At 37.2% G+C, this 27,658-nt stretch overlaps 1 protein-coding gene across 7 annotated transcripts in view; it reads right to left on the bottom strand.

Moving 5' to 3' along the window:
- Positions 1 to 27,658, bottom strand: part of LOC120627573 (nesprin-1) — a 233,921-nt gene that overhangs the window by 135,142 nt on the left and 71,121 nt on the right. For all 7 annotated transcript variants that reach the window (XM_039895576.1, XM_039895578.1, XM_039895577.1 and 4 more), the window contains exons 3-10: positions 16,268 to 16,329; positions 12,776 to 12,871; positions 8,540 to 8,716; positions 4,028 to 4,191; positions 2,800 to 3,076; positions 1,449 to 2,629; positions 986 to 1,192; positions 339 to 572 (exon numbers count right to left, since the gene is read on the bottom strand). In XM_039895576.1, coding sequence (XP_039751510.1) covers positions 339 to 572; positions 986 to 1,192; positions 1,449 to 2,629; positions 2,800 to 3,076; positions 4,028 to 4,191; positions 8,540 to 8,716; positions 12,776 to 12,871; positions 16,268 to 16,329 — 2,398 coding nt within the window. The remainder of the gene's footprint in view (positions 1 to 338; positions 573 to 985; positions 1,193 to 1,448; positions 2,630 to 2,799; positions 3,077 to 4,027; positions 4,192 to 8,539; positions 8,717 to 12,775; positions 12,872 to 16,267; positions 16,330 to 27,658) is intronic.

Genomic DNA, 27,658 nt, shown 5'->3' with positions numbered 1-27,658 from the left:
TCTTCGCGCCCTAAGTAAGAAACCAATGAACTAGATTTTCGACATATTCGAAAAGACGGAGAGTAACATAGAATACTTTTTATTCCAGAAACGGTTCCCACAGGCAGGCGGTTCCAAGAAATCCTTTTTAACGTGGAAGAAGAATGCTGGTAACAACTAGTAGCTAATATTACACTTTATAAATAAGTAGCTAAAATTTGCACTAATAGATGCAATCCAACTTTTATTTACCATTTTGTAAAATAGAATGTTGATCTTCAAGATAAAAATCGAAAATAATCCATATATTATTTTTCTAAAACTATTTACTTAGGTCAATTTACAAGGCCTTCACTTACCGTCTAGTTTCAGTGGTGGTCCTCAGAGACTCTTCAGCCTTGTCTAACCACTGACCGATCTCTTTTTGTCCACTTTCCAAAGACTCGTGCTGCACCAACAGCTGTCTGTATTGATGCAGTTTTACAGGTACGGTCGCCCTTACCCTAACAAGGGCTTCCTTCTGTTCTTTAAGTTTCTTCATGTTATTTTCTACATCATCGCGTGGCAACTCCGCAATTGCGTTTTGGAACGTTCTAGAAATAGAATCATATTATTGTCACATTTTATAACCCAGATTTCCAATCTTTCGTAGTATTGATGCTAGATTAATATAACCGTTTTAATTTTACGTCAGCAATGTTCTAAGACTTCAATCTAACAGTTCAATTTCCTAAGACAACTCTTGCTTTAAATATAAAACTTATCTTTTCTTTTATTGAAACAATGTTATAAATGCAAACGTGTGAAAGTATTCTTGTTTGTTGTTTTACACGGCATTTTCTATGTCCATGTAATTTCCTCTTTAGCTTCAATAATCAAACATAGACATTTTTTTTCTCTGGAAAAGTAGTCTAGAAAGTTCCTGTATTCTCTAAGGCATGCTTAACGAATTCTATTACTCTAACTAACAATACTAAAGTGAATAACTTCATTTGGCTAAAAATACCTGCTGATAGATTTGAATAACTCTTCATGCTGTTCAATCTCAGAGTTAAGCTGCAGTAACTGATCTATGTATGTTTGTATGTCTGTTGTATTTGCCCTTGGTTGCCTGGATAACAGGTTTTCAGCGCCTATCAACCAGGAGTCAAGGTTCTGAATACCTTGAGCTAACTCTCTGCGATGGCGTAGTGCGTCACCTCCACGTACGTAACTGAAATTCAAAATAAGGTATGATTATTGAGCATAAAAAAACGAGTTTAAAAAAAAAAAATAACCCAATATATCTTCAATATGTTTATGTATTTAAATTAATAAACCGGTTATTTTGCTTTTTCTCAGTTGCGATTACAATTTGCAAAATTTCAGGCTAAATGAAGTTGTATTTTTTATTATTATTCTTTACCTTTAAATCACCCGACTTAAATTGACTGTTTTGATAGTTTACTTAATAATTTCATAATATTTACCATTCTGCTTCTTCCCAAACTCGTTCCCAGCGTTCAGTAATTTCCACGTACTTTCTCTTGATTTCAGAAGTAATTTCTTCTGAGCACGTTGCAGCCAGAAATCCAGCAGCATCGCCAAGCAATTGATGCTTTTCTTTCCAAACGGTCAGATCCTGAAAGAATTCTAGTCTCTCGTCCTCCGAAACCCTTAACATATGTTGGGCTTTGTCCAACCAACTTGTAAACTGGTCTGCTAATGTCGTCCATCTTTCCCAATGAGCAATAACTTCCTCCAAAACACTTCGAGCACATCTGACGTCTGATGCCACTCTTCTCCAGTTCTCAGCAACGTCTCTCAAGAAGGCGTCAATTTCTCTCGCTTCAGTCCTATCAACTTCACATACTTTCTTGTATTCCTCTGCTACTTGTTTAATATCAATATACGCTTTATCAAATTCCTGGAAAATCTTATTTTTCGTAACAAAATTGTCATAATCATCTAATAAGGCATGAACGTAATCAATGCGACCGTACTTTCCCGTCCACACAGCTAGTTTGGCCTTGGTCAGTTCCGTGAAAGCAACAATGCAACATTTATGTTCTAGGTACTTTAACCTGGCTTTTCTCTGTGGAGCTCTACGCTCAACTGTTTGCAGACGGTCTTTCATATCTTGCAATCTTTCGGGAGGTATCCTAGAAGCGTCGGGAGATCTCAAGGCCGACTCGAATCTCTCGAGCACTTCTGGTAGATCTACGAAAAATTGGCTATGTTCTTCCAGTTTTTCGCTTATGATAGCGGCAGTTCGGTCGTCTAATGCTGTGGGTATTTCATCAAAGTACAGTAAATATTCGGCCCTCCCCAGCCACTCACCTACCATACAGAATTCTCCAGGTAGATCGGTGTCTAGGAGCCAAAGCCATCGTCTGTGGAGTCTCTCTAGATCGATCCATAGGGAGACAAGTTCTCGCCAGGATTTGGGTGCGATGGCTACTAAGCTTTGTGTATACATGAGTTTTTCAAGTTTCTGGTAGATGGGTTCTCTGGCGAGGCGGTCGTTTTCGGCGCGCACATAATCTTCGTAATTTCTCGAGAGAGTCCTTGTATCATACTGCCGTTGGATGGTAGTGACACGTTCTGTCAACCACATGCGAAGTGATTCGTATTCCTCTTGCACCGCTGCGACGGCATCTGGGCCCGTGGTCTGGATAATAGAGAGAATTATGTAATGTGTAAGTAGATAATTTCTATTATGTTTTTTAAATTATTTCTATTATAAATCCTGCATTGTCGTAGCTTCATAAATACAGCTTCAAAAACTTCATTAAGAATATCTGGTTTTACTAAAAAAAAAAGAAATATTAATTAACTCACCTTAGGTTCTGGGTATTTATGTAGGAACTGTGCTACGTAGGTCATGATAGACCTTTCATCAGGCTTGTCCACATCCACATCCTCAGCGTCCAAGAGCCTGGCGATTCCAAGCTCGCTTTCGGCTACGTCGAAGGCATGTTCCAAACGCTGTCTGTTGGTCTTCCTCTTCATTTCAGCCAAGTTGATAAGGTTTGCTTTGATAGCGTCGATGATAGCGAGGAAAGCGATACCGTCACGCCATGATGGGCCGAAGTCTGTTACTTGGATGTTTGAGTCCCTTGATTGAGCAAAAGAAAACAATTTCAATAGCAGTTTGAGTTAGCAACAAATATTTTATTAAATCATAAACTGTCTCGTTGGTCAAGTGCTTGGCATGTTCAATTAAAGATCAAAGGGTCCCGAGTTCGATTCCCGGGTCTTGCTAAAACTGTTGGGTGTAGAGTTTCTGAAGCCTTCTTCACTCCCGCCTTCCCGACTGACCCCCGACTGTGCCCCGCAGTGAGGCATTAATAGGCTGAGGATGTTGAATAATGCGTACAGTACATTTCCAAACACAATTATTAGAAACTCCTTAATATAGATATAGTCATGTGACTATAGTAGTAATAATTTATGGACCAAGCAGGTGGCCAACCTCATGGTAACTAAAAATCATCGCCTTAAAGCAGTGCTGCTTGGCTGTATAAATAAGAATAGCTGTAGTATTTCCCCAGACCAGCTCTGCTACAAAAAGCTCAACTTATACTAGAATCAAAGTTCTTGCGACCCTGTGAGCATCGTTGCTCTACAACTCAGTGGTGACTTAAGGATAGTGCTACGTAGTTGCTACTTACTTAGGAAAGCGTTAGCAAACCATTGTAAAAAGGTCTTCTTGGCTCCATGCTTACTCTTCTCCTCGACTCTTTGAGCATCGCTGCTCTACACACAGTGATCTTTAGGATAGTGTTACGTAGTTTCTACTTACTTAGGTAAGGCGTAAGTAACCCATTCTAACTTTCCTTGGCTCCCTAATTCAAACTGTTCTCGATCGTCTGAGCAGCGATGCTCACAGAGTCAAGGTCAGCGATGTCTTCGTAGTACCTGCTGACTTAGGTAAGGTAAGGAACCCATTGTAACGAACTATCCTTAGCTCCCTTATTCCACCTGTCCTCGACCCCATAAGTATCGCTGGCCTTACTTCGTACCGCAGTGAGGGTATTAAGGACATTATTACGTAGTTTCTACTTACTTAGGTAATGCGTTAGCAACCCATTGTAACAAAGTCTTCTTGGCTCCTTGCTTCCATCTGTCTTCAGCCCTGTGCGTGGGAGTCGCTGCGCCAGACTCCTGTGACATGACTGAGGCACACCGGGATCCGCCCAGGTATTCCAATGCTCGGCTATTCTCTTCGATCTGGAGGAAGTTTTTTTTTTTATTTACTTGTTCGTGCTTAATAAAAAAAACCTTCTTATAATTTACTACTTATATCAAAAAAGTTTTCGCCTGATTGAATGATAGACAAGCTTAAGCCCAAAAAACTGACGTAGAACTTTAGAGATAATTTTCTTTGAGCAATCTACCCCATAGGTTTTTATGTAACACCCTTAGCCTAGTGGTTAAGCCTTACGCCTCGCTTTCGGGTGGTTGAGTTCGAATCCCAACACGACATAACTTTATTTCTAAACTTTCTAAGTTATGTGCGTTTTATGCAATTTATATATCACAGACTACCTGCCCACCACAGGGCACGGGTCTCCTCTCAAAATGAGAAAAGTTTAGGCCGTAGTCTAGCACGCTGGCCAAGTTCGGTTTGGTAGACCTCACAAGCCTTTTGAGAACGTTATGGAGAGCTCTTAAAGTTTTGTTATGATGTTTTCAGTCACGGTTAAAGCAAGTGATATTTCAATTTGTTTACATAGAAAACGCTCATCTTATTCTATATAATATATAAAGCTGAAGAGTTTGTTTGTTTGTTAGTTTACTTGAATTCCGGTCCGATTTAAAAAAATCTTTGTTTGATAGCCCATTTACCGAGGAAGGCTATAGGCTACATATCGTCACGCTAAGACCAAAAGCCTAGCCTAGCAACGTTGAAGAATGTTTTAAAATCGGGATTTTTTTTCTCCTTTTAAGAACATCCGCTGCGTACGCTGCGGAAATTATGTATGACAAAGTTGTTCCCATGAACCCATTTAAAAGTTCTAAAAATAAGTCCGCGACAGAATATGTCTATCACCGCTTTATTATTGATCGAAGGTTAATTTTTTTCTTTTTTTAAGGTCAGCCCTTGACTGCAATCTCACCTGGTGGTAGGATGACGAGCATGTAAGTGATGATGCAGCCTAAGATGGTAGCGGGCTAACCTGTATGGTTGTCATACCCTCTAATCGGTTTCTGTACGAATTCTTAGTGGACACTAAATCACTAAGCGGCACGTCTTAGTCGGTAGCCACGGCCAAAGCCTTATGAACGTGATCACACCAGAGAAAATTTAGAAAGAATAAATCGGTATGTCGGGAATCGCCCTTGGACCTCCTACTTAAGCACAGCGCTCTCCTTTGTGTGGCACGAAGAGGAGGAGGAGGAGAAAAAAAGGTTGATAACTTCAAAATTCGGGAAGCGCTGTTCGGCCCCCAACGATGTGGACAGATGACATGAGGCGAGTCGCTGGGAGCCGCTGGAGACAAGCGGCCCGGGACCGTGTTTTTTGGAACTCCCTACAAAGACCTATGTCCAGCAGTGGATGTCGATTGGTTGACATGATGATGGTTATGATGAACTACAAAACAATTTCAGTTAATGAAAAGCATTATGTTTCACCATCTCTTAATCAAGCGCCATATTTATAATCAGGGCGAACCAATTCAGAAATAACCCGCGACCTAATTCCTTCCAAGAGTGTTTGATATTTATGAGATTAATTTACAAAACATTACGCAGAAATAAAAAAATAACGAATATTACGAAAGTAGACGAACAAAAATTTATATCAGGGATTTATGAAATACGAAATCGATCGACGTGGCTTTTGTGAGCTGTGTTGTAAGGGCAGATTAGAATACAGTTTCACCACCCCTGCTTCTCTCGCGGGTGCCATATGAGGTGGACCAAATACCACCAAAATATAACACCATAAAAGCGGGGATGGAGCACCACTTTCGGGGGGGCGAGTTCAAATCCCAGTACGCACCTCTAACTTTTCTAAGTTATGTTCGTTTTAGGAAATTAAAATATCACTTGATTCAACGGTGAAGGAAAACATCGTGAGGACACCTGCATGCCTGAGAGTTCTCCATAATGTTCTCAAAGGTGTGTGGAGTCCACCAATCCGCATTGGGCCAGCGTGGTGGACTAAGGCCTTAACCCCTTCATTGGATGTTCACTAAACTACTTACTATGTGATGTACTTTATAATTTATCTATAACACTAAACAGTTTGCTTGCGGGCTAATCTAAAAAACTGACAGTACAATTTGAAACAAAAATTACATTAAATTGCGCTATTTTTACCCACCTTTAGTCCGTTGTCCTGTGGATCCAATAATTTGAGCGAAGCTTGCGCAAACAAAATGTGTTCAAGCCAATTAAATGGGGTACAAGATCTACGAGGGTTTAAGACAGTGGTAATGTTCAAACAGATCTAATGAGAGGACAAATAGGTAGACAGGGCAAGGTACATCAAGAAGAAGCCAAGCAAACGATACAATAAGTTTTAATGACCTCGCTGGCGCGGTGTTGAGCGTTCTGGTTCAGCAGGAGATCCCGGATCGATCCCCAGTTTCGGAATTCACAATATCAGAATTTACGCTGGTCTCGTTTTTTTATAGTAATAAAACGTCTCCAGTAAACGATAATCTTTGTTTAAGTCGTATGTTTTTGCTCGGTAATATTTGTGAAACTACCCGATTGTACGAACATTTTCTTTTAGCTTCTTAGATTTATATATATATTTTTATTTATTTATTTACATTACACACATCGCCATCTAGCCCCAAAGTAAGCGTAGCTTGTGTTATGGGTACTAAGATGACTGATGAATATTTCTATTACAGAATTACTTATAATATACAGATAAACACCCAGACACTGAAAAACATTCATGTTTATCACACAAACATTTTTCAGTTGTGGGAATCGAACCCACGGCCACGACTCAGAAAATAATATTTTAAAATAATGTTTTCTCAACTAAGCTAATTTTTTGTAATTCTTTTGAGAAATAAAGATCCTAAACCACATAATATTTGACGGATCAACTAAACAGAGCAACACCTTGCAGGGCATGCAAGGATTACGTCCTTCAAAGTGCCACACTGTGTCCATCCAAGTCCACCATGTGTCTGTAATAACACAACCAAGCACGCCCTTCACCGCAATGCTTTTTGGCGGCAGTACTCTCCAGACGAGCTCTGTCATATCCGTTTCCACACAGAGTATATAGCAAAGGACATTACTCTTAGATAATGTCAATTTATTATCAAAATTAAGCTTAATTTGCTATACTCCGCGAAAAGCAGGAGAATCTGTGTGGTGTAATTTATAATTTCTTCAATCCTTATACTCCACACCAAACAGATCCTCGGCAATACACCCTCTACGCACGTTAAGTCAGGACTTAACAATTAATCATTGTAAAGTCAACATCTCCTGATGATGCTCCGGTTTCGGAGCGAAACGTGCGTAGAGGGTGTATTGCCGAGGATCTGTTTGGTGTGGAGTATAAGGATTGAAGAAATTATAAATTACACCACACAGATTCTCCTGCTTTTCGCGGAGTATAGCAAATTAAGCTTAATTTTGATAATATATCATGGATTTCCGCAAAGTAACGCCTGCTTCTATACAATGTCAATTTAGTTCAGTTCATTGTTTTGTGTAAAGCCCCATATGTAGACCAATATCTCAAAGCAACTAGTTGTTTTACTTCAGTTTAACTAAGTTTATTTCTAAAATTCGAGCTAAACTTGCTTCAATATATCTAACTAAATCAGGGTTACCAGTGAGGGTTCTATTTGGAAAGTAGTGAAAGTTGCTAGTGTTCTAACTTCTAACTAATGGCGTGTAGGTTTGTTTAGAAAGTCTTTCCCAAAGTTAACTTCACTATCCGATTGTAACGCTGATACTAAACGCTTGTAGATAAAGTACCTATTCCGGTCTAGTTAATCTTAGATTTTACGTTCAAAATAAACTGGCGTCGATGAACCCTCTAAACTAAACTAAAGTGGTAGGTCTAAAATGCTATCTATGCTGATCTACAAAAATCACAGTGGAAATGGGAAATCTACTTTTGGACCAGCTAATTTATTTACCGCCGTAGCAGGAACGAAGGGGTGGTATAAGTTTGATGTGTGTATGTGTGTGTGGGTTTGTACGTGTGTTTGTGGGTGTGTGCGTGTACGTGGCACCGTAATTTTAATTTCATTTTTAAAAGGTAAATTAGTCGGGAGTGTCCTTAGCTTGGATTCAAATTGGTCCTCCACAAAATAAATAAACTAAAATAAATAAAATAAAATAAAATAAAATAAAATATTATATAAAAATATAATTATATATTAGAAAAATTGCGAATTAAATTATTTTATTTTTTACAGCTTCCTCAATATGAATATGAAATGAAGGACTTGACAAGTAGAATATGATGAGTAGAAATGGTTTATAACATTGAAGGTCTGAAGGGCGTGGTAATATTGAAGGTTTTAGGGGGTTTCTTAAATTTTAAATTTTTGATAGATTAGCTTAGTAAGAAGAACTCAATGTTTACCTGGAAGTAGAGTATGATGGTCCATATCAGGCCGAGCACGACGGCCGGCCTGCCGTCCACCAGGTCGGCGGCGTTGATGTTGACCAACTTGATCCGCTTGCCTGCCAAGAAGCGGAGTGCCGTGTTCGCGTTTGACAGGAAGTGCGGGCGGCGGAGGACACGGCCACGTTCCATTGGCTAGAGAGACAGAAACATTTTCTTTTTTGAGTAGGTTTCTAAAATAGGTAGAACTACCGATGCTCGTGAAAAGTAGCTTATAGAAAACTACTATTATAGTATAAAGGACTACGTTATCGATAAAAAAGCTTGGGTGTAAATTATTGCTCTAACCAGGTTGCTCTTCTAATAATTTAAAATGACATTGTGAGATGGTGATAACAAAAAGAAAAAAAACACCCGGGTAAGTTTGTTGTGGGCTTCTTCTTAGATCAGGACGCGTTTGGAACCCTCGTAGCTTTAGTTTTAAGTTTACGAATGTGGTTATCGCCATCATCTCACTACCGTGTAATTCTTATGTACGCATCAAAAGTGCCATCTATGGGCCTACTTGAATAAAGATATTTATGACTTTGACTTTGACTACAAGCAACTAACTGCTGATCTCCTCGAACTGACGACCTCGCTGGCGCAACGGTGAACGCTGTGAATTTAAGTAGGAGGTCCGGGTTCCATTACCGGCTGGGACGCTTTGGTCTGGCGGGAGGCTTTGGCCATGACTAGTTACCACTCTACCGAAAAAGACGTGCCGCTAAGTGATTTAATGTTCCAGTGCGATGTCGCGTGGAAACCGATTAGGAGTATGACTACCGTACTCCCTAACTGGTTAGCCCGCTACCATCATAGACTCCATCGTCACTAACCACCAGGTGAAATTGCAGTCAAGGGCCAACTTGCAGTGGACTAAAAAAAAAATCCTAGATCCCATTAATTTCTTTCTACCTTTCTACTTACTTTTAAAGATCGATTTAATCGATAAATCTATAAGCATATAATAGATTACCGAGGCTCTTTATTAAATGCACCTGGAACCCTCTGGTTTTTTTAAGTACCAAATTTCATCAAGGTATAGTCAGTAGACTAAGTCACTCAGAATTATGTAATGTAATTCTGAAATTATGAAACTGGCATTCTAAATATGAACCCTACAAACATTACACTTCTTTTTGGGCGCGTAAAAAGATTAGGCATCACTACAAAATATAAGGTCAATCCGATTTCTTTTGGAACAACATTCATCGGTCTTCTTAGCTATATTCCTCGCCATTGCCACTTCAACATCGCTAAGCCGAAAAAGTTGATGACTCAGCCCCCATGACTAAGTAACTTTTCTAATAGATGCATGCGCAAACAGCGCGGTGTTTATGTCGTTGTGTTCAGTAGTAAAACATCGGATTTCATCGTTCATTTCATTATTAAACCTAAGATGATTGCAAAGATTTCTTTAAAACAATAAATAGAATCCTTATGCAAAAAAATCATGCAAACTAGATTTAATTTCATAAAGCAACAAGGCATGTAAAAACAAAATAATAATTATATAAGAAAACCATTATAGAAGTACATACAAGTGATATAAAACGGCCTAAACCTAAGGCTTTTTTTAATAGCCTTGCATAGCGACCTAACCATATTTTACATTTTGCTAACAAACCTCAATAGTTTTTTAAAATTAAATTAGTATCGCTACACGCCGGTTGCTTTTGCAGGACATAGGTTATGCCCTGCGTGTATTCCGGAATCCACAGGTTTTGTTCATGACTCAAAAGGTGTGTACGTTCGCCCAGGCAATGTGTTAGACTTAGCGACGGACAAGCTGTGTCGACAAAGACAGGTTATGGGGCATTATTACATCGTGCATTTTCAGAACATAGTCGTAAAGAAGCCATTTAACAGTGTTTACGGCCCATATGCCATTAATTTTTGTGATATCTAAGGTAAGGTAACGCGGTGAAAGCATTTTATCTTGCTCATTGATGACGACCTTATGTTTATTTTTAATATCTATATTTTCTTAAGTATTTATGTAGGTTTGAAAATATATTTGTTTATTATTTTCTATTTATTTGTTATATTTTTCTTATTTGTGCAATTTGTATTTATGTATGTTTATAATAATTTTAATCCACCTGCCCGCTCTCGCTCATCTTTTTCTAATCCAAAGGTTGCCTGGCAGAGATCGCTACTAAGCGATAAGGCCGCCTTTTGTATTCTACTTCTGTCTTCTATTGTTCTTTTATCTTCCTAACTTCATAGTGTAGAGTTAAATAATAATAATAATAAGTTTGGTTGTAGAAACTCCGAAGTTACGCAGTTGTTGTATCTACATAAGCGAATTTGACAGCGTACATCAACGGAAACGAGTACCCTGCTGCTGATGCGTTATCACGTACATGTTAAGAAAGCTTAAAAGAAGATCAAAATTTATTTAACTTCGAACTCGGGAAGGCTACTGACATTTCGTACAGTGGAAATAGAAGGTCAGGGGCAGTTATTGTGAAGGGAAATACACTGACAAGAGCTCGTGAATCACATGAACTGACTGTTAGAGATTAACTCAGGTTTGTTTGAAGTCGATACACGCTCACCAATCATCGAAAGGCGTTTTCACTGTCAAGTGGGCGATTGAGACGGGATGGAAATGTTATGGCTGCTTGCCAGATTGCAGGTATGCTTTGGCTTCCGTGATCGTGAACGTGAATGCAGGAGAATTTTCGGAAGGAAGAGTAAGGCCAGATTGTCATGGCACGAGTTAGAATATATGAATGTTGAATGGCCTTCAAGCCAAGGAAATCCGATATTGAAATTAAGTGGATGGAATTCAAAATAACATTCAAAATGACATTGTGAGATGGTGATAAAAAAAAAAAACACCCGGCTAAGTTTGTTGTGGGCTTCTTCTTAGACCAGGACGCGTTTGGAACCCTCGTAGCTTTAGTTTTAAGTTTACGAATGTTCAATGTGGTTATCGCCATCACCTCACTACCGTGTAATTCTTATGTACGCATCAAAAGTGCCACCTATGGGCCTACTTGAATAAAGATATTTTTGACTTTGACTTTGAAATACACAAATACGGTTAACTTAGTAAGATTTTGTGTGTGCATCTTCTAGTGTGTCACGAGAATGTCGAAACAATTTAATACCCTCACTCCTCAGTGATTTACTCATGTATTCGCTTCGGCTAAGTCCTCATATAATCCGTTTTTCAAAAAAGAAGTTAAGAAGAAAGTTAGTCATTTATTTTTATTTTTTTCTTAGGGTTAGGGTTAGGGTTTATTTTTTTTTCCTCTTTTTGATATTAAATTTTTTTTGTTTAGTGGCTAAATATCACAAAATTTGGTGGTAAACAAAGAGTGTCTTTTGTGTAATGCTTGCTGAGTTAGCCTTTAAGTGGGGTGTACAGCATTATAAAACAATTGTTAAATGTGTCCATATATTAAGATAGGTTGTATGCACATTGGCTTCCTAATAAATAAATAAATCTCATCTTAATCTATTAAGTCAAAGTCAAATATTTCTTTATTCAAATAGGCACCAAGATGTCACTTTTGAAGCGTTGATTGCATAAAAAATGTGTACATAGCAGTGAGTAGTGATGGCGATAACTACATTCGTAAACTTAAAACTAAAGCTACGAGGGTTCCAAACGCGTCCTGGGGCTGGTCTAAGAAGAAACCCACAACAAACAAAGCCGGGTGTTCTTTTTGTTATCACCATCTCAGATTGTCATTTTAAAATATTTTTTATATTACTTGCACAATGTTTTGTACCATTCCCATCCAGAACTCTTCTTACTGAATAGCTTCCAAGACCCACTCTAAAAACGCTGGCGCTATAGCTCTGTTTGAATTGCTAGACCTAGCTGCAGAGGCGTGCACAGGGTTTTTTACCAGGGTATGCATAGAGCCGGTACATGGCATAAAATGGGAAAATTCCCCTCCAATACGACTTATATGAAATAATTTAGGTATGCAGTGCTTTTGTGCATGTATGAAATGCACGCCACTGCCTAGCTGTTGGGCTACGTTTTGACTTGATTGTTTTTATTGCAGTAGAAAAATAATCCACTGGTCGAGTGTATGAGTATTTAAGCTAAGAACAGCTTCAGAAGTTAACCGATGCTTGCTTTTAGTTCTCCCTTACAGACCGAGAGCTAGGGTTGAGTACTCACAAACCGCATTTTAGCCTTTTGCTATATATAGTATTTGTTCATTAAAAAAGTAGAGGTTTGCTCACCAATTTCTCGCCGGACAATACTTCGAGCAGAGCCAGTAGCTTGGTGCCATCACGGAGGTCGTAGATGAGGTCGTCGATCCGAACGGGAGGTATGCGCTGCAATACATTGTGTTATTAATGCAAATGCATAAAACAATTAGATTCTGTGGAAATTCCAATACTAGAGCACGGGTCAAGCGGTGACAGCGCATTGGCAAGAGCTCGACTTCACTTTCCTGGGGCCGAAATCGAATCCCAGCACCTTTAACTTTTCTAAATTATGTGCAATTTAAGTAATTAAAATATCACTTGCTCCAACGGTAAAAGAAAACGTCAAGGAAACCTGCATGCCTGAGAGTTCTACATATTGTTCTCAAAGATGTGTGGAGTCCACCAATTCGCATTATACTGCCTATAATTACACTGAAAACCACCTTCAGCCTGGAACACAGCAAAAATGCACAGATTGCCATCTAGCCCCAAATGAAGCGTAGCTTATGTTATGGGTACTAAGATAACCGATGAATATATTTATGAATAATATACATAAATCTTATATCTTTAAACTAGCAATTCGAGTAATTGGAATCTCGGAATCGGCTCCAACGATTTTCATGAAATTTAGTATACAGGGGGTTTCGGGGGAGATAAATGGATCTAGCTAGGATTCATTTTTTGAAAATGTCATTTTATTCGTGTTTTATTGATAAATATATATATATATATATACTCATTCGCGAACGTAGTCGCGCGGATCCGCTAGAACTTATAATATAAGTAAAACGGGCAGCGGCTGCTCTGTTATTACTACTACCATTTACTGCGCACACAAACCCGTCTGCCCAGCGTGGTGATTATGAGCAAACCCTCCCTTTTTTTATTTTGGCGTGGTGGAAAAGCTTTATTGCTTCCACCGACCCTTGGGCAGGACGGAGGATATGTGGGACTCCTCCCTCTAAAGGGGTATACCCAAATTAAAAACCAACACGGCATGCCCCTTTTGTTGGCTTTGCTAGACGCCCGGGGAACCCGTTGTATACCTCGCGGACGTCTACTAACCACCCCAACCAATTGTTGGGGCTCCCGCGCTAACGACTAACTAACGCTAACTAACGACCAGAATTCAAAAAAAAATCAAAATTCATTTATTTGCCGAGAAGAAGCCGGCAAGAAACTCAGCAGATTGCTCTTTTCCAACATCATTTTAAAGTTTAACAATCTTTAGAATTTTTCTGTTTTGTGAGAGATAAGAGCGGAATGGCCTGCTTCCAAGCAGCCTTGTCTTTAAGGCTTCATCAATCGTTTAGAACCACGATTTGTTAAATGTGTTTTAATATATTGTTTAAACTTACGAGACGAGATTATTGTTGATATTAGATTTACCATTACATAAGTTTAAAGAATGTATAAAAACACATTTAATACATCGAGGTTACTATATTATTGATGAATTTCTTAATAGCAAGGTTGCCTGGAAGCAAGCAGCTCCGCTTTCAGCTCACACAAGATAGAACAAAGTTGTTAAATTGTAAAACGATGTCGGAAAAGAGCAACTGCTGAGTTTCTTGCCGGCTTCTTCTCGGTAGAATCTGCCTTCCAAACCGGTGGTAGAGTCACTACAAACAGATATACTTGATGTTTCAAAAGTGCTTACATTAGGCTTACTTGAAATAAATGAATTTTGAATTTGAATTTGAGTTATTATATATCATTTATTCTGTTTCTTTTTTTTTTTTTTTTTAATTATTAACAATGCTTAAAAATAAAATAAAAAACACTATTAAAAATTTATATTAAAAAAAAAAAACTTCCACCCTCCGCTTGCGGGGCTTTTGAATGCCCAAGCAACCGGCGGTCAGGGCTCCAGAGTGAGGAACCTCCTCACAATACGCGCCGTTTCAAGGACTACTGCCTTCTGTATCCGACCCTTGATCCAACCACCAAGCGAAAGCTTCTTAAGATGTTGGTCGAAGCTTTACGCGAGAAGACCATTGACTGAAACGACGATCGGTACAATAACGGTCAACTCAACATATTATTAAATACGTATATAAATTAACGTCATGATAGCACACAAAGAAGTAGTTATTATCACATCTTAATATAGCCCACTCCACTTGATAAGGTGAATTGAAACACGACCTTTGACATTGTTTGTTGACAAATACATCAATAATTTTGATAGAGATTAAAGGAGAATAATTAATGACTCGTTAGTAGCTTTTACCGGAATAGAATTGGGGTCAACTGTCACGAAGTATTCGGGATGGGCGATACAAATCGATGGTATAATGGTTAAAATGTTCGATTTTGTATCACAAGGCATTGGTTTCGTAAAATCGTTGAATATACTAAGAAGAAATATAAATATACTACGACAATACACACATTGCCATCTAGCCCAAAAGTAAGCGTAGCTTGTGTTACCGGCACTAAGATGACTGATGAATATTTTTAGGATTTATATAAATTATACATAACTACTTATACTTATAATATACAGATAAACACCCAGACATTTTCCAGTTGTGGGAATCGAACCCACGGCCTTAGATTCAGAAAGCAGGGTCGCTGCCCACTCCGCGAGTCGGCCGCCAATATACATATAATAGATAGTAGTTATATTTTTTGTGCCACGATTTCTTTGTACTAACTTGAAGATGGTGCATTTTGGCGATCCCTTATTTATTAGAGCTCGAAACGTGCTCTCCTTAGCACGGAGATTTAACAGTTGGTGCCGATTGTTAAGTTCAATCACGATTATCATTTCATCAACATTAACGGCCCACTAGTGGGCACGGGTGTCCACTTAGAATGATACCAGTTTAGGCCATAGTCCTCCACGCTGGCCAAGTACGGATTATGGAGGTACACAGGTTTCCTAATGTTTTACGCTACCGTGAAAGCAAGTGATATTTATAAATTTTAAATGCACATAAAAAATTCGGAATCGACGGGATTAGAACCTGCGACTCTGGCAATCGCGGCCTGAGCGCTTTTAACCAATTTAGCTACGTCTCTCCCGCCGCCGATGCCAAAATTAGTATATGCCTCTTACATCAGTCTTATACCGACTGTAGCATTTTAAATTTATAAAATTGATGATTCCTCCAAGTGTATGTGTGTAAAACACTAATAAAAATTAAAAGTTATATTTAATTGCTCAAAACGCTCATAGCTCCGAAATGACAGACTTAACTGTCGGATATCAAACTCGGCACCCCAAAGTGAAGCTAAAGTCTTAGCCCACTAAGCTATCACAAATCACCGTTTAATGATTATCATTTACATGTGAATCGTACAAGCCCGCCAACCGGCTTTCAAGCAGCGTGGAGGGTAAAAGCTATAAGTCCTATATCCTATGAGAGAAGTACTGTAAAGCAAACATGTCTGCCACAAGCTAATTTTATGTCTATCTTTTACTCGTCGTATTTCTACGAGAGAACTATCTCGTCTCACGCATGTTAGGCCTACTGTATCATTTATACTTCTGTATTATGATAATAACATTACCTTTGATAAATGAGAATTTATCCAGTTAACGAATGTCTTCTTTTGTACTCTTTCCTGTTCATCTGTAACAAAAGAGAAGAAATTAAGTATTTTTATTATGAGCCCGTCGACCCAAATTGGAACGTTCTGGTGGGAGTCGTTCCATACCCCTGCTGTACAAGAGGAGGTGTAAGCTTATCAACAAAAAAATTGTAATTACGGGTACATGAGGCTTAACACCTATGCCTCAGTGCAGCACGTTTAAGGACGTGCTGCTTGCATGCTCTATGCGAAGTCTTGCTCTGTATACAGATGACGGTTTTCCATCAGGAGATCTATTTATTTATTTATTTATTTATACTCTTTATTTGCACACAAACAAAAATACAGAAGAAGAATAAAAGAAAACGCAGACAGAAGAAGTATACAAAAGGCGGCCTTATCGCTTTGTAGCGATCTCTTCCAGGCAACCTTAGGATAAGGAAAACAAAAGGATAACATACTGCAGGTTGTGTATATTAAAAAAAAAACTAGATTACACAAATAAAATATTACATAATATATTAATAATTTAAAAAAAAAAACTTATATATACTATAACATATTATAAATACATTTACAACAGTAAATACTATTACAAGTCGTCTTCAATGTAAGCTATAGTGGTTTTCGACAGCTTTCTTAAAAATACAAAGTGACTTTGAGATTGCCTTATGTCGATTGGGAGCGCACCCGTTACCGCTACTACAGAGCCAACTACAGAGCAAGGGTCTCCTCCCACAAAGGCAACCGGCCGAAGACAATCATGTTGGCCCCGTGCTGATTGGTGGACTCCACTATTAATACAACTAAAAATACGCAAATTGCATTCCTAAACATGGCGCTGCATCGCTAAATAAAGCGATGTCGTGAAGCGCTTAAATGGAAGTGAATCATAGCTGCAGGCTGCCAACTTGCCCAGTTCAGTGCACCGGAGATGTATTATGTATTGTGATTGCGTCTGCCAAATATCGTGTAATCGCTCAAATCGGACCGTAGTCTCTATTTCTAGGTTATGAGTTCATACGTACTTGGATTATTGGAAGTCTTCTTGGAATTCGATACTCGTGAGGTTTGTACACATCATCGACTCATATTATTATCATGTGATATGCTTACGTTTGAACTTGCCTCTTTTATTTAAGATTAGGTCTTCTGGAAGCTTAAAACCTTCTAAAAGGCATTGAAGCGTCAGTTAAAAGTAAAAACTATGAATAGTTTAGGAATAACTATATTAGATACGTATATTGGCAGTACGGTGATACCTTTGCCTTTTCCCTATGGGAATGAAAAAAGAATAAAAAAGATACGAATATTTATGGCAGTCATTTCACAACAAACTTTATTTTTAAAGCAATGAAAATTAATTATTGTAGTGATATAAATACTCTTCTACCTTTAAAAGGTTTAAGACCTGAGCGCTTATTTTAAAGACTAGCTATGGCCACTGCTTCATATACGTATACTTATTGTATTGTACAGTAACCTTACTACTTTTGTTAAAAATACGAAAATATGTCTTTATTTATTAGTTTGTTTTCTACGGTGAATTCCTGGAACAACCACTGCCCCAATCCTAATGTTATGCACATAGTCCGTTTCAGCGATAATTAAAAAAAAAATATACATACGGATGGACATGTTCATATATAGGAAATTGTAAACAAAATACGATTAAATTATGGAAGTAAATAGTGCGTTTGCCCTAGACTTCCTCCGCACTAATTTTGGATTTTTAAAAATCCCTATGCCCGTGTCCAGGATGCAAACTATTCCTACATTTAATATCTCCACAAGCAAGCTGTCAATCTATGCAAAGGTAACTTTTTTTTTTTATGCGGGTAATTATACCAAAAACTTTTCGGGAATTAATATCATCCCATGTGTGCTAAATTTGATAAAGAACGGTTCACGGTAGAGCAGAACATAGGTAACAAACAAACAAACAACCCTACACGATTTCGCATTGCATCAATAAAATCTTATAGACTATTAAATATATATATATAAATGTCCAAGATGTTTGTCCGGGATGAACTCCGAAACTACTGAACCGATTTTAACTTTTTATTTTTAAATTGTGTTTTGCTACTACTTACTCGTAAGAGTTAGGTTAATTTATCATACTATTTTATTTGTTGCGTATCTAATAATTAAACCACACAAGAAAACCACAGCAGCGCGTGGCCGGGTCTGCTAGTAACCTATAAATAAGAATGTATATAGTGCGAGGCGATGCGACGCCGAGGGCCGGGGTGTATTGTTGAATACCACAATTTTTACAAACGCAAAATTTACTTGGAAAGACTTTGTACACCGAATAAGGCGCGGGAAACCACTAGGAAGTAGAGATGTTATATTGATCAAACATAATTTCAGACGGTGGATTTATGGTACCAAATTATGGTTGCGTTTATAATCCGGATATAAAAACGTCAATTAAGTTCTGTGGAATTTGTGCATGTTACGGCTTCCGGAGGGAGCACGCAAGGTATTGCCTGGTACGGGCAACGACCTATCTTTATCTGTAGCTTTATTTACACTTACAGTCAAAGGGGAACGAAAAGGTGGGTCGGAAAACTGACGGATTTTTCAGCAAATCATTCTAGATAAATTTTGGTAAGACCCGCACATACGTTAAGACTTAGACATTAATACACGGTTAAATAAAAAATACTAAAAAGCCCTAACTACCAAACCAAACACCACGCTACGTGGAATTAATTCCATTAATTTTTATTCAGGCTCGAAATCAATTTGCTATAATTCGCGTCCGACGACAAACAACTAATAAATAGTAGGTAAGTAGAAACCACAGTGCGCAAGTATGACATGCCAAAGATAAGATTATAAGAATCTTAAGAAAACCATCTGAATTATGGGACGTTCCCTAAAACAATTAAACTTCAATTTTGATTGTTTGTTTCTATCTTTTTGTGTAATAACACGCGTTAGATAATTAAAGAAAGCCGAAGTCATGCTATCCTTTTTAAATCTATTCTTTATTGGCGCCGGTTATAGCGGTACTTTAGTCGGGACCAGCCCTAGCAAGATTTTAAGGAGTTGCCAGATCTAATCGTGGCGCCCAAATTACAATCAATTATAAAGATTAAGATGTCGATTAGCATAATTTTGGCAGACGTTAACTTTAATCCCTCTCAGGGTGCCAGAAGCAGTTGCACTGGTCGGATTTCTCTGAGCCCGTAGATTTAAAAAAATTTTTTTAGGCTTTGCCCACTAGGGCGATTAAGGGCGAGTTGACTGTTGGTGTGTACGCGATAGTTTTTATTTAACCAGTCTTTACTTAGGGTGGAGTTATGGGAGGAGTCATGGAGAACCCCCAATTCATTACCTCACTTGTTTGTGATTCTTCACGTAACTTCTATCTGGTATTGGAAGCGTATGGGCAAACCTCATTCCAACTATTCCATTAACCCGAACAGTGTTCCTAAGCAGTGCTTTGAGTAGTCTCATATAGAAGACGACCTTAAGATTGATTTCTGACATTCTCTCCGATTTCTGCTATACCGAGAACAAAACTTCTCGCCCCATCTTACGATGACGCTCTGTCATCTACTTTGTTTCATTGCAAAACATAAACTGCATTTACTTTATAATACTGATACGAGTAGAAAACATTTTAATTTCATTAACATACTATGCCTGTGCTAATAAGATAGCACATTTGAAAAGTCAAGTTTGTCGGTTTGTTGTGACTCTACGGCTGGTTTAAAATGCAGATTATATTGTGAAGAAACTAGAAACTCAGCAGTACCTCAATTTATGAGGTAGTACAACATTAATAACACCTTATTCCTACCTTTTCTATTTATTCCAATGGCATGTCATGAAAGACGACCAAATTCAAGCATTGCGTGACAAAAAATACCGCTTACCCAAGTAACTGTCTATCTAACTAAACATCATACTTTATGATGTTTTTGATGTCAATAATTTATTGGAAACGCTACGCAATTTTATGATAAAAGCAATAAAAAAACATTAACTTATTTTTACGATTTGCCCATAAGCATAACTGCACACTGAATTATTGGATTTTTTCTTATTTAGAATTTGGGTTATTTATCTTGGACGAAAATTAATTAAACTGATATATCACTTAAATTCCATTGGATTCGATTGTTTACACTAACTTTTGAAAAGCCAAGTTTGACTTTTGGCATTGACTGTATAGTTTGCAAATTAAATTCTTCGGTAAACTGGCGGTGAACATAAAAAAAAATCTCAGCTAATTTTCTCTGTTTTCAAATTAACATTTCATAATTTAACAAAATCTACCATTATTATTTCATGTGAATGAAAGCTCCGATCAAGTTGTTCATTGGTGCATGCACATGTTAGAGGTGCGTGACGGGAATCGAATTTGGGTTACCTCTCAGGAAAGGGAAGACAAAGTCGGTCCCACTTGGAAAATACCGCTGATTTGACTACGTTTTCATAGATCAAATGAACCATTCAATAATGCAAGATAATTGATTAGCGAACTTCCCACTTGAAGTTTGATAATGGCTACCGCAAATTAACCTTGAGACGAACATGCCGAACCAGTTTTTCCGTAAACAAGCCATACTATTATTTATTTTGCATGCATACCTTATGCAATGTCATCAACCAATTGGAAACACGAAAGATTTATCTACTCCAAGGAAAATATTATTGGTATCTGGTTCACATGTTGAATAGTATCCCGGGAACATATAGCTAAGTTAAGAGGGCATGGAAAGGATTAGAAATTTTTAACTAGATGTATGTGCTTTAAAAGCACTCGTAACTCGTTCACCTGCAATTCGATACCTAGGACTGAGTTGTATTCAAAATATATTATAGATGAGTGCAAAAATCACCGAATCGTCCATTTTCCAAACAACAAATTAATAGGCTGACCAAGAATAACTGCAGCGTCTAACCTGCGTCCTAAGCCAAACCAGTTGCTGCAACTAAACCGTTTTAAACTAAGAACAGTTGTAGGCATGATAACACCTTTCTGTTCACACAGTCCAACAAACAACAGTCCTCTGTGCAGAACATGAGACAGAAGAAACACCGATACACTGCAATGAAATGGAGTGACAGAACAACGCCCAGCAAACCTTGGCAACACTCCCTGAAACACTCGTCGATCTGACGGTTCCGGACAAACTTGTACGGACACAGGCCTAGGAATAGAAAAAGGAGCGGCGAATTTGCGCCCTACGTGTAACCAATCACAAGCGACCGTTAAAGCAAGAGCTTGTGATTGGCCACACGCGGGACGCCAACTCGAACACCGTTTCTTCTTCTTCTGTTCCTGAACCTGTCTCGGTACTTGATTCGGAGCCCTAGCTTTAGTACATTGCAAGCTACGTAATTATTGCGCTTCTAAAAAGAACAAGATAAAAAAGACCACTCTATAAAACTTTTTAATAGCCTTTGATTTTACTTCGCAGTTTGAAATTTACGACGTATTACAAAACTTGTAAATGTAGTTAGTACGGTTGTTTAATGAGTCGAAGAGCTCATGTAAAATGATTGAATGGCCGCTCGTTTATAAATCACTTTAATCCGCTTTGTTAAAGCGCCGTTAAAAGGATTTTCATTTAAAACAAAAGCATAAAGTAGACATAAAGTAGTAACAGTAGTGTGACATAAAAATTAGTAAGTAGTTATTAGTATGTTTTTTTTTAACTATGCGCAACCTGCAGTCTGTTATCTTTTTGTTTTCCTTATCCTAAGGTTGCCCGGCAGAGATCGCAACTACCTGTTTATGTGGACACAAAAAATACAGAAGAATAATAAAAAAATAAAACACAGACAGAAGCAGTATACAAAAGCCGGCCTTATCGCTTAATAGCCATATATTTATGTATTTTATTCATAAAAATATTCATCAGTATTTCAGTACCCATAACACAAGCTACGCTTACTTTGGGGCTGGATGGCGATGTGTGTATTGTCGTAGTATATTTATTTATTTATTTTATTATTTGATTGATTGAACACCCTGAAAAGAAAACAGAATCTAGGTATCCCCAAGTGGAAATTACCCCATGATTTGAGTAACTTTTCAACATGAGAGTAATTTTGAATAATAAATAAATAAATATACTACGACAATACACACACCGCCATCTAGTCCCAAAGTAAGCGTAGCTTACTAGCGTAGTATATTTAAAACTCAACCAACCTGCTGAATCAGTAGGGAAAAAAATAACTTATCTCCTCTATGTTTACAAAGAGTATGGTTACAGTTTTTTAACGTTATAAAGTTACATATCGATAGCTGTGTGCAATAGCCTTATTTTGACCACAAGCCAAATGATCTAATGCGACCAACCTTGGCACGTATCAAGTAGCCATGTTTGTATTCTGCAACTTGTGATAGGCACTGCCGTTTTAGTTGATGTTATTATATATGTTATGAGTGCTCGTTTAATACTTTTAATATAAAAGTAAATACAGATTCAAAATCAGTTATTAAGGTAGGCTTAGTTCAAAAAAAAATCTAAATCCAGTTATTTCAAGTAGGCCTTTTTTATAAGCACTTTAAAACCGTCAAGTAAATATGTAAGAAGAGCCGGCAAGAAACTCAGTAGTTGCTCTTTTCCAACATCATTTTATAGTTTAACAACCGTTAGAATTTGTTTTGTGAGAGATGAGAACGAAGTGGCCTGCTTCCAAGCAGCCTTGTCGTTAAGGATTCATCAATCGCGAGTAACCACGAACTTAAAATTTTAATACATTTTTTAAACTTAGGTAGAGGTAGATCTAATATTACCTTCAATATCATGTTTCGTGCATGTATGAAGTGCACGCCACTGTGGTGTTGAATAAAATAAATGGTAATTCATTCGTGTATTTCTCACGTGAGCTTAAAATTCTTATAGAGTATCCTACATCTATATAATTCTACAAAAATCCATTATGGCAGACCTTTCGAAGAATTAGTCGTTGGCCTCGAAAATGCGCTATTTGTTTGATTGATTGCTCAGCTATAGGAATTGTTGGCTAATGAATTAATTTAATGACATCAATAGTTAAGTATATACCAGAGTTTGTTGTGGGCTTCTTGCTAGAAGTTAGACCTGGGTGCATTAAAACTTTTGTAGGCTTAGTTTTTATTTAATGAAAGGTAAAGAGGGACTCCCCTGTTACTAAACTTTGCCATCCGTCCATCCGTCTGTCTGTCTATTTGTCTGTCACTCGGCTGTATCTAATGAACAGTGATATTTATACAATTTAAATTTTCACAGACAATGTATTTCTGTAGACGCTATAACAAACAATAATAACAGAAATAACTAAAATAAATATTTAAGAGGAAACAGTAAACATAATTTTTTGCTTATTTTTGTTCCAAATTGATTTAAAACTTTTGTAGCCTTAGTTTTAATTTAATGAAAGTGTGCCTTTTTATTAACTTAATGATTAGGTAGAGTTAAGTATTTGTTAACTCACTGGGAAGAAAAATAGTATTAACGTGTCAGAAGTAAATGTTAATCTCATATACGAATATATTGGGTGTGAATTATTGCTCCAACCAGGTTGATCTTCTAATAATTTTAAATGACATTGTGAGATGGTGATAACAAAAAAAAACACCCGGCTAAGTTTGTTGTGGGCTTCTTCTTAGACCAGGACGCCCCTCCAGAACCCTCGTAGCTTTAGTTTTAAGTTTACGAATGTGGTTATCGCCATCATCTCACTACTGTGTAATTCTTATCTACGCATCAAAAGTGCTACCTATGGGCCTACTTGAATAACGATATTTTTGACTTTGACTTTGAAATATAAAGCTGAAGAGTTTGTTTGTCTACGAAAACGCGATGATCTCTGCAACTACTGGTTCGATTGGCAAAATTATTTCAGTGTTGGATAGATCGAGGAAGGCTATATATCATCGCGCTAAGACTAATAGAAGCATAGCACTAATGAAGAATGTTTAAAAATCGAGGTTTTGTTTTCCTTTTGAGAGCTTCCGCTGCGTGCGCTGCGTAAACGGTTAAAGTTTTGATAAAATCATGAATGACAAAGTTACTCTTTAAAAATTTCTAAAAAAAGTCCGTGCCTACGTTTACCTTTCTTCTAAGGTTGACTTATACGCGGACGAAGTCGCGAGGTACAACTAGTACTAAATATTTGAGTACAAACTTTGACTTTGTACTGAGTACAAATAATAATTTGTTAATCGATAAATCGGATAGGTAATTTTGAGGCAATAATCTAAGAGACTGGAATGTTGAGTCAGACCTCCCCTGAACATTTGCCATCTTTCTAAATTTGACGACCTTCCTGATGCAGTGATGAGCATCGGGTTCTTATAAGATGTCCCGGATTCGATCTCCAGCAGGGGCAATATGGGAATTTATGTTTTTTTTTATTAGTTCACGCTGGCTGTGGCTTACCAAATTAAGATGCTGCGAAGAAAATATGCATTGTTATGTTAAGTCGAAATCCTGAAAACTGGGCTCTCTCACTGCTTTTTTTTAAAATAAATAAAAAAAATTAATTAAAATTAAACAAATATTATATTTAAGAGGGGCTTTGATATAACAGACATGATTTTTTGCTGTTTTAATACATAATGGTACGGAATACTTCGGCCGGTTTCTTTTTCTTTAACAATGACATTAATAGTCAGCGTATTTCGTTACACTTGAAAGTGAAGTTTCCAGCTAGTCGCGTGTTTACGAGAGCCACGACGCGACCTTGGTTTCTATTAGTTATGTTTTGATTAGTGCGGTCACACTACTATACCTACCTACATACATGCTTCATTTTACACTGACTATCACAATCTCATCAGAATTCTGCTTAGTTCTTTGCCGGCTCGTCTGCCTTCCGAACCGGTGGTAGAGTCACTACAAACACACTGACTTCAGGTTCCAGAAGTGCTTATAAACTAATCCTACTTGAAATAAATGAATTTAGAATTTCTTACGTGAAGAAGCTGGTAAGAAACTCAGCAGTTACTCTTATGAACATGTAACCATTTTACAATCATTATTCTGTTCTGCGAGAGATGAGAGCGGAGCGGATGCTTCCAAGCAAGCTTGTCATTAAGAAATTCATCTAGAAATTCATTTATTCTTAGTAAATTCGCTGAAATAAATTTACTTAACACATTTGAGCATATTTATTCATTCAAAGTTCTAGAATTGTTTTCTGGATTTGATGGAAATAAAAAATATCGTTACTGATATATCATAAAACAACAATTTTGGGTTGTTAAAAAAATCTGTTACAATATGTACAACAAAAATATTTTTGAAAAAACTGGTTTTGTTAAACAACTAGGTACAACGCAAGAAATAAATATTTCCTATAACATTTTTAAGTCAGTGCCAAGTAAAATCTCAAAGTACTAAATATACTTTGTATACGGTTTTCCTTTTTTATAGTACCTAATTAGAAAAATACCTAGTTGTTTTCTACATAACTTTGTCTTAAGTCAGTTGAAAATAATTTACTGTTGAGGGGGGGCGCCTAAAAAAAAGTAACTCAAACATAACATAAACTTCAACCTTGACTTGCGTTACGCCCCACTGGGCGTTGATCCGTTACATAATGATACAAAAAAAAGAGAGGACATGTTGTTGAAATATACACAAGTTTAACAACCAACGGAAAGAAACTCCGGTGCGATTTTTACACAAACTTTAAAGAATTAGGTACGCTTTTATGACATTTTTTCTGAATTTTCTATAAAGACTTTTATTTATTTATCTCTTTTGCTATTCCGGAACCACATTCTTGCAAGCAATCCTCGTGTGAGACAAAATAAGCAGATTACAAACTTTACATACCTACCTACTCAAAATTATTCAGAAGCTTGCTATTAGCCACCGCAAATTGTTATCTCTCTCTCTCTCTGTATACAAAGAGAGTCTCTGTATACAGAGAGAGTCAGGATGGATGCACCAGTAATAACTTGTTTTGATTTGAAGGTAAGTTGAAAATATCTTTCAACTTACCCCCTTACTTACTTACTTTAAATTTATATTAACATTATCATTGTTAATAGTTTTTAGTTTACTATTTATTTTAGTTTTTATTTTTTATAATTGACCGGAGATAATATTTGTAATTCCGACACATTTATTTTTATTAATGTTGTTCCAATTAATTGCTTATGTATAAATAAATAATATAAAACTTACTCATAATAGGATCAGATAAAGTTTCCAAGAAATAACATCAATGTCCGGATTATTATTTACGATTCCACTTTGTAATGCTGAATGCTAATTATTGAAAAGATCGTTAAAAGTGAGTCAATAAAAGCTATTTTCATTCGTTACTGTTCATAACAGGCATGATGTCACCCGCTTCGGTTAACTTTACGTGCTAAATTAACACGTACATATTATGTAAGTACCTAGAGGTAGGTGAGTTAGTGGAGAAAATGTTTATGAATTTGCAATCGAATAACAAAATCTATAGCAACAAATCATTGAGGTGTTTGATTGGAGCTTATTGTCCAATTTCTTGTTTGGACGGCCGATTTGTGCAGTGGCAGTTTGTGTGATGGACATGAATGTTTTTCAGTGTCTCGATGTTTATCTATATGTTATAAGTATTTATGTATATTATTCATAAAATTATTCATATGTTATGGGTACTAAACTACTAACACATAACACAAGCTACGCTTACTTTGAAATTACATGGCGACGTGTGTATTATCGTAGTTAAAAAAAAAATCTGTGTGTTTACGAGTGCTTTAAAATCTTTAGAACGACCGAATAAAACAGCGAAATATTATATACTGCAAAGTCTTGATAAGTATGCAAATGGTTTGTACTCTCCATATAACCTCTATAGTACAAAAATAATTATTTAAATCGGTTATAATTTTTGGTGTAAAATCGTCAAACACTTTCATCCCCTCTCCCAAAGGAACCGAGCTTAATGTCGAGATAAAAAGTATCCTTTATTACTTCTAACACTTCCAAGAATATGTGTACAAAGTTTCGTGAGGATCGGTTAAGTAGTTTTTGCGTGAAAGCGTAACAAACAAACTTACATTCACATTTATAATATTAGTAGGGATAGGGATATCTTAACATTCTTTCCGTACTTTTTATTTGAGTTAATAAGCACAAGCGGCTCCATTTGCTTTCGTCCATAAAAGGATCACTTAAATCTTAACAGAGCTTGTATCAAACACCTTTTATCCATAAAAGAACTTTGAACCATTAAAGATACAGTTCGTTTTTAAATGACGGCCATTTTTATAACGCCGACGGTGTGAGGCTGGAATCCAAACAAGACACAAAACGAATGTGACAATACAAAGAGGTATGTATGTAGAGGTATGTACAGTGCAGCAGTGAGAAGCGGTGATAGCCTAGTGGATAAAACATCAGCTTTCCT

This window comes from Pararge aegeria, chromosome 11 (assembly GCF_905163445.1).
Source record: "Pararge aegeria chromosome 11, ilParAegt1.1, whole genome shotgun sequence".
Lineage (NCBI taxonomy): Eukaryota > Metazoa > Arthropoda > Insecta > Lepidoptera > Nymphalidae > Pararge > Pararge aegeria.
The sequence above is the reverse complement of the archived record's forward strand: the minus strand, read 5'-3'. Positions and strand labels throughout refer to the sequence as shown.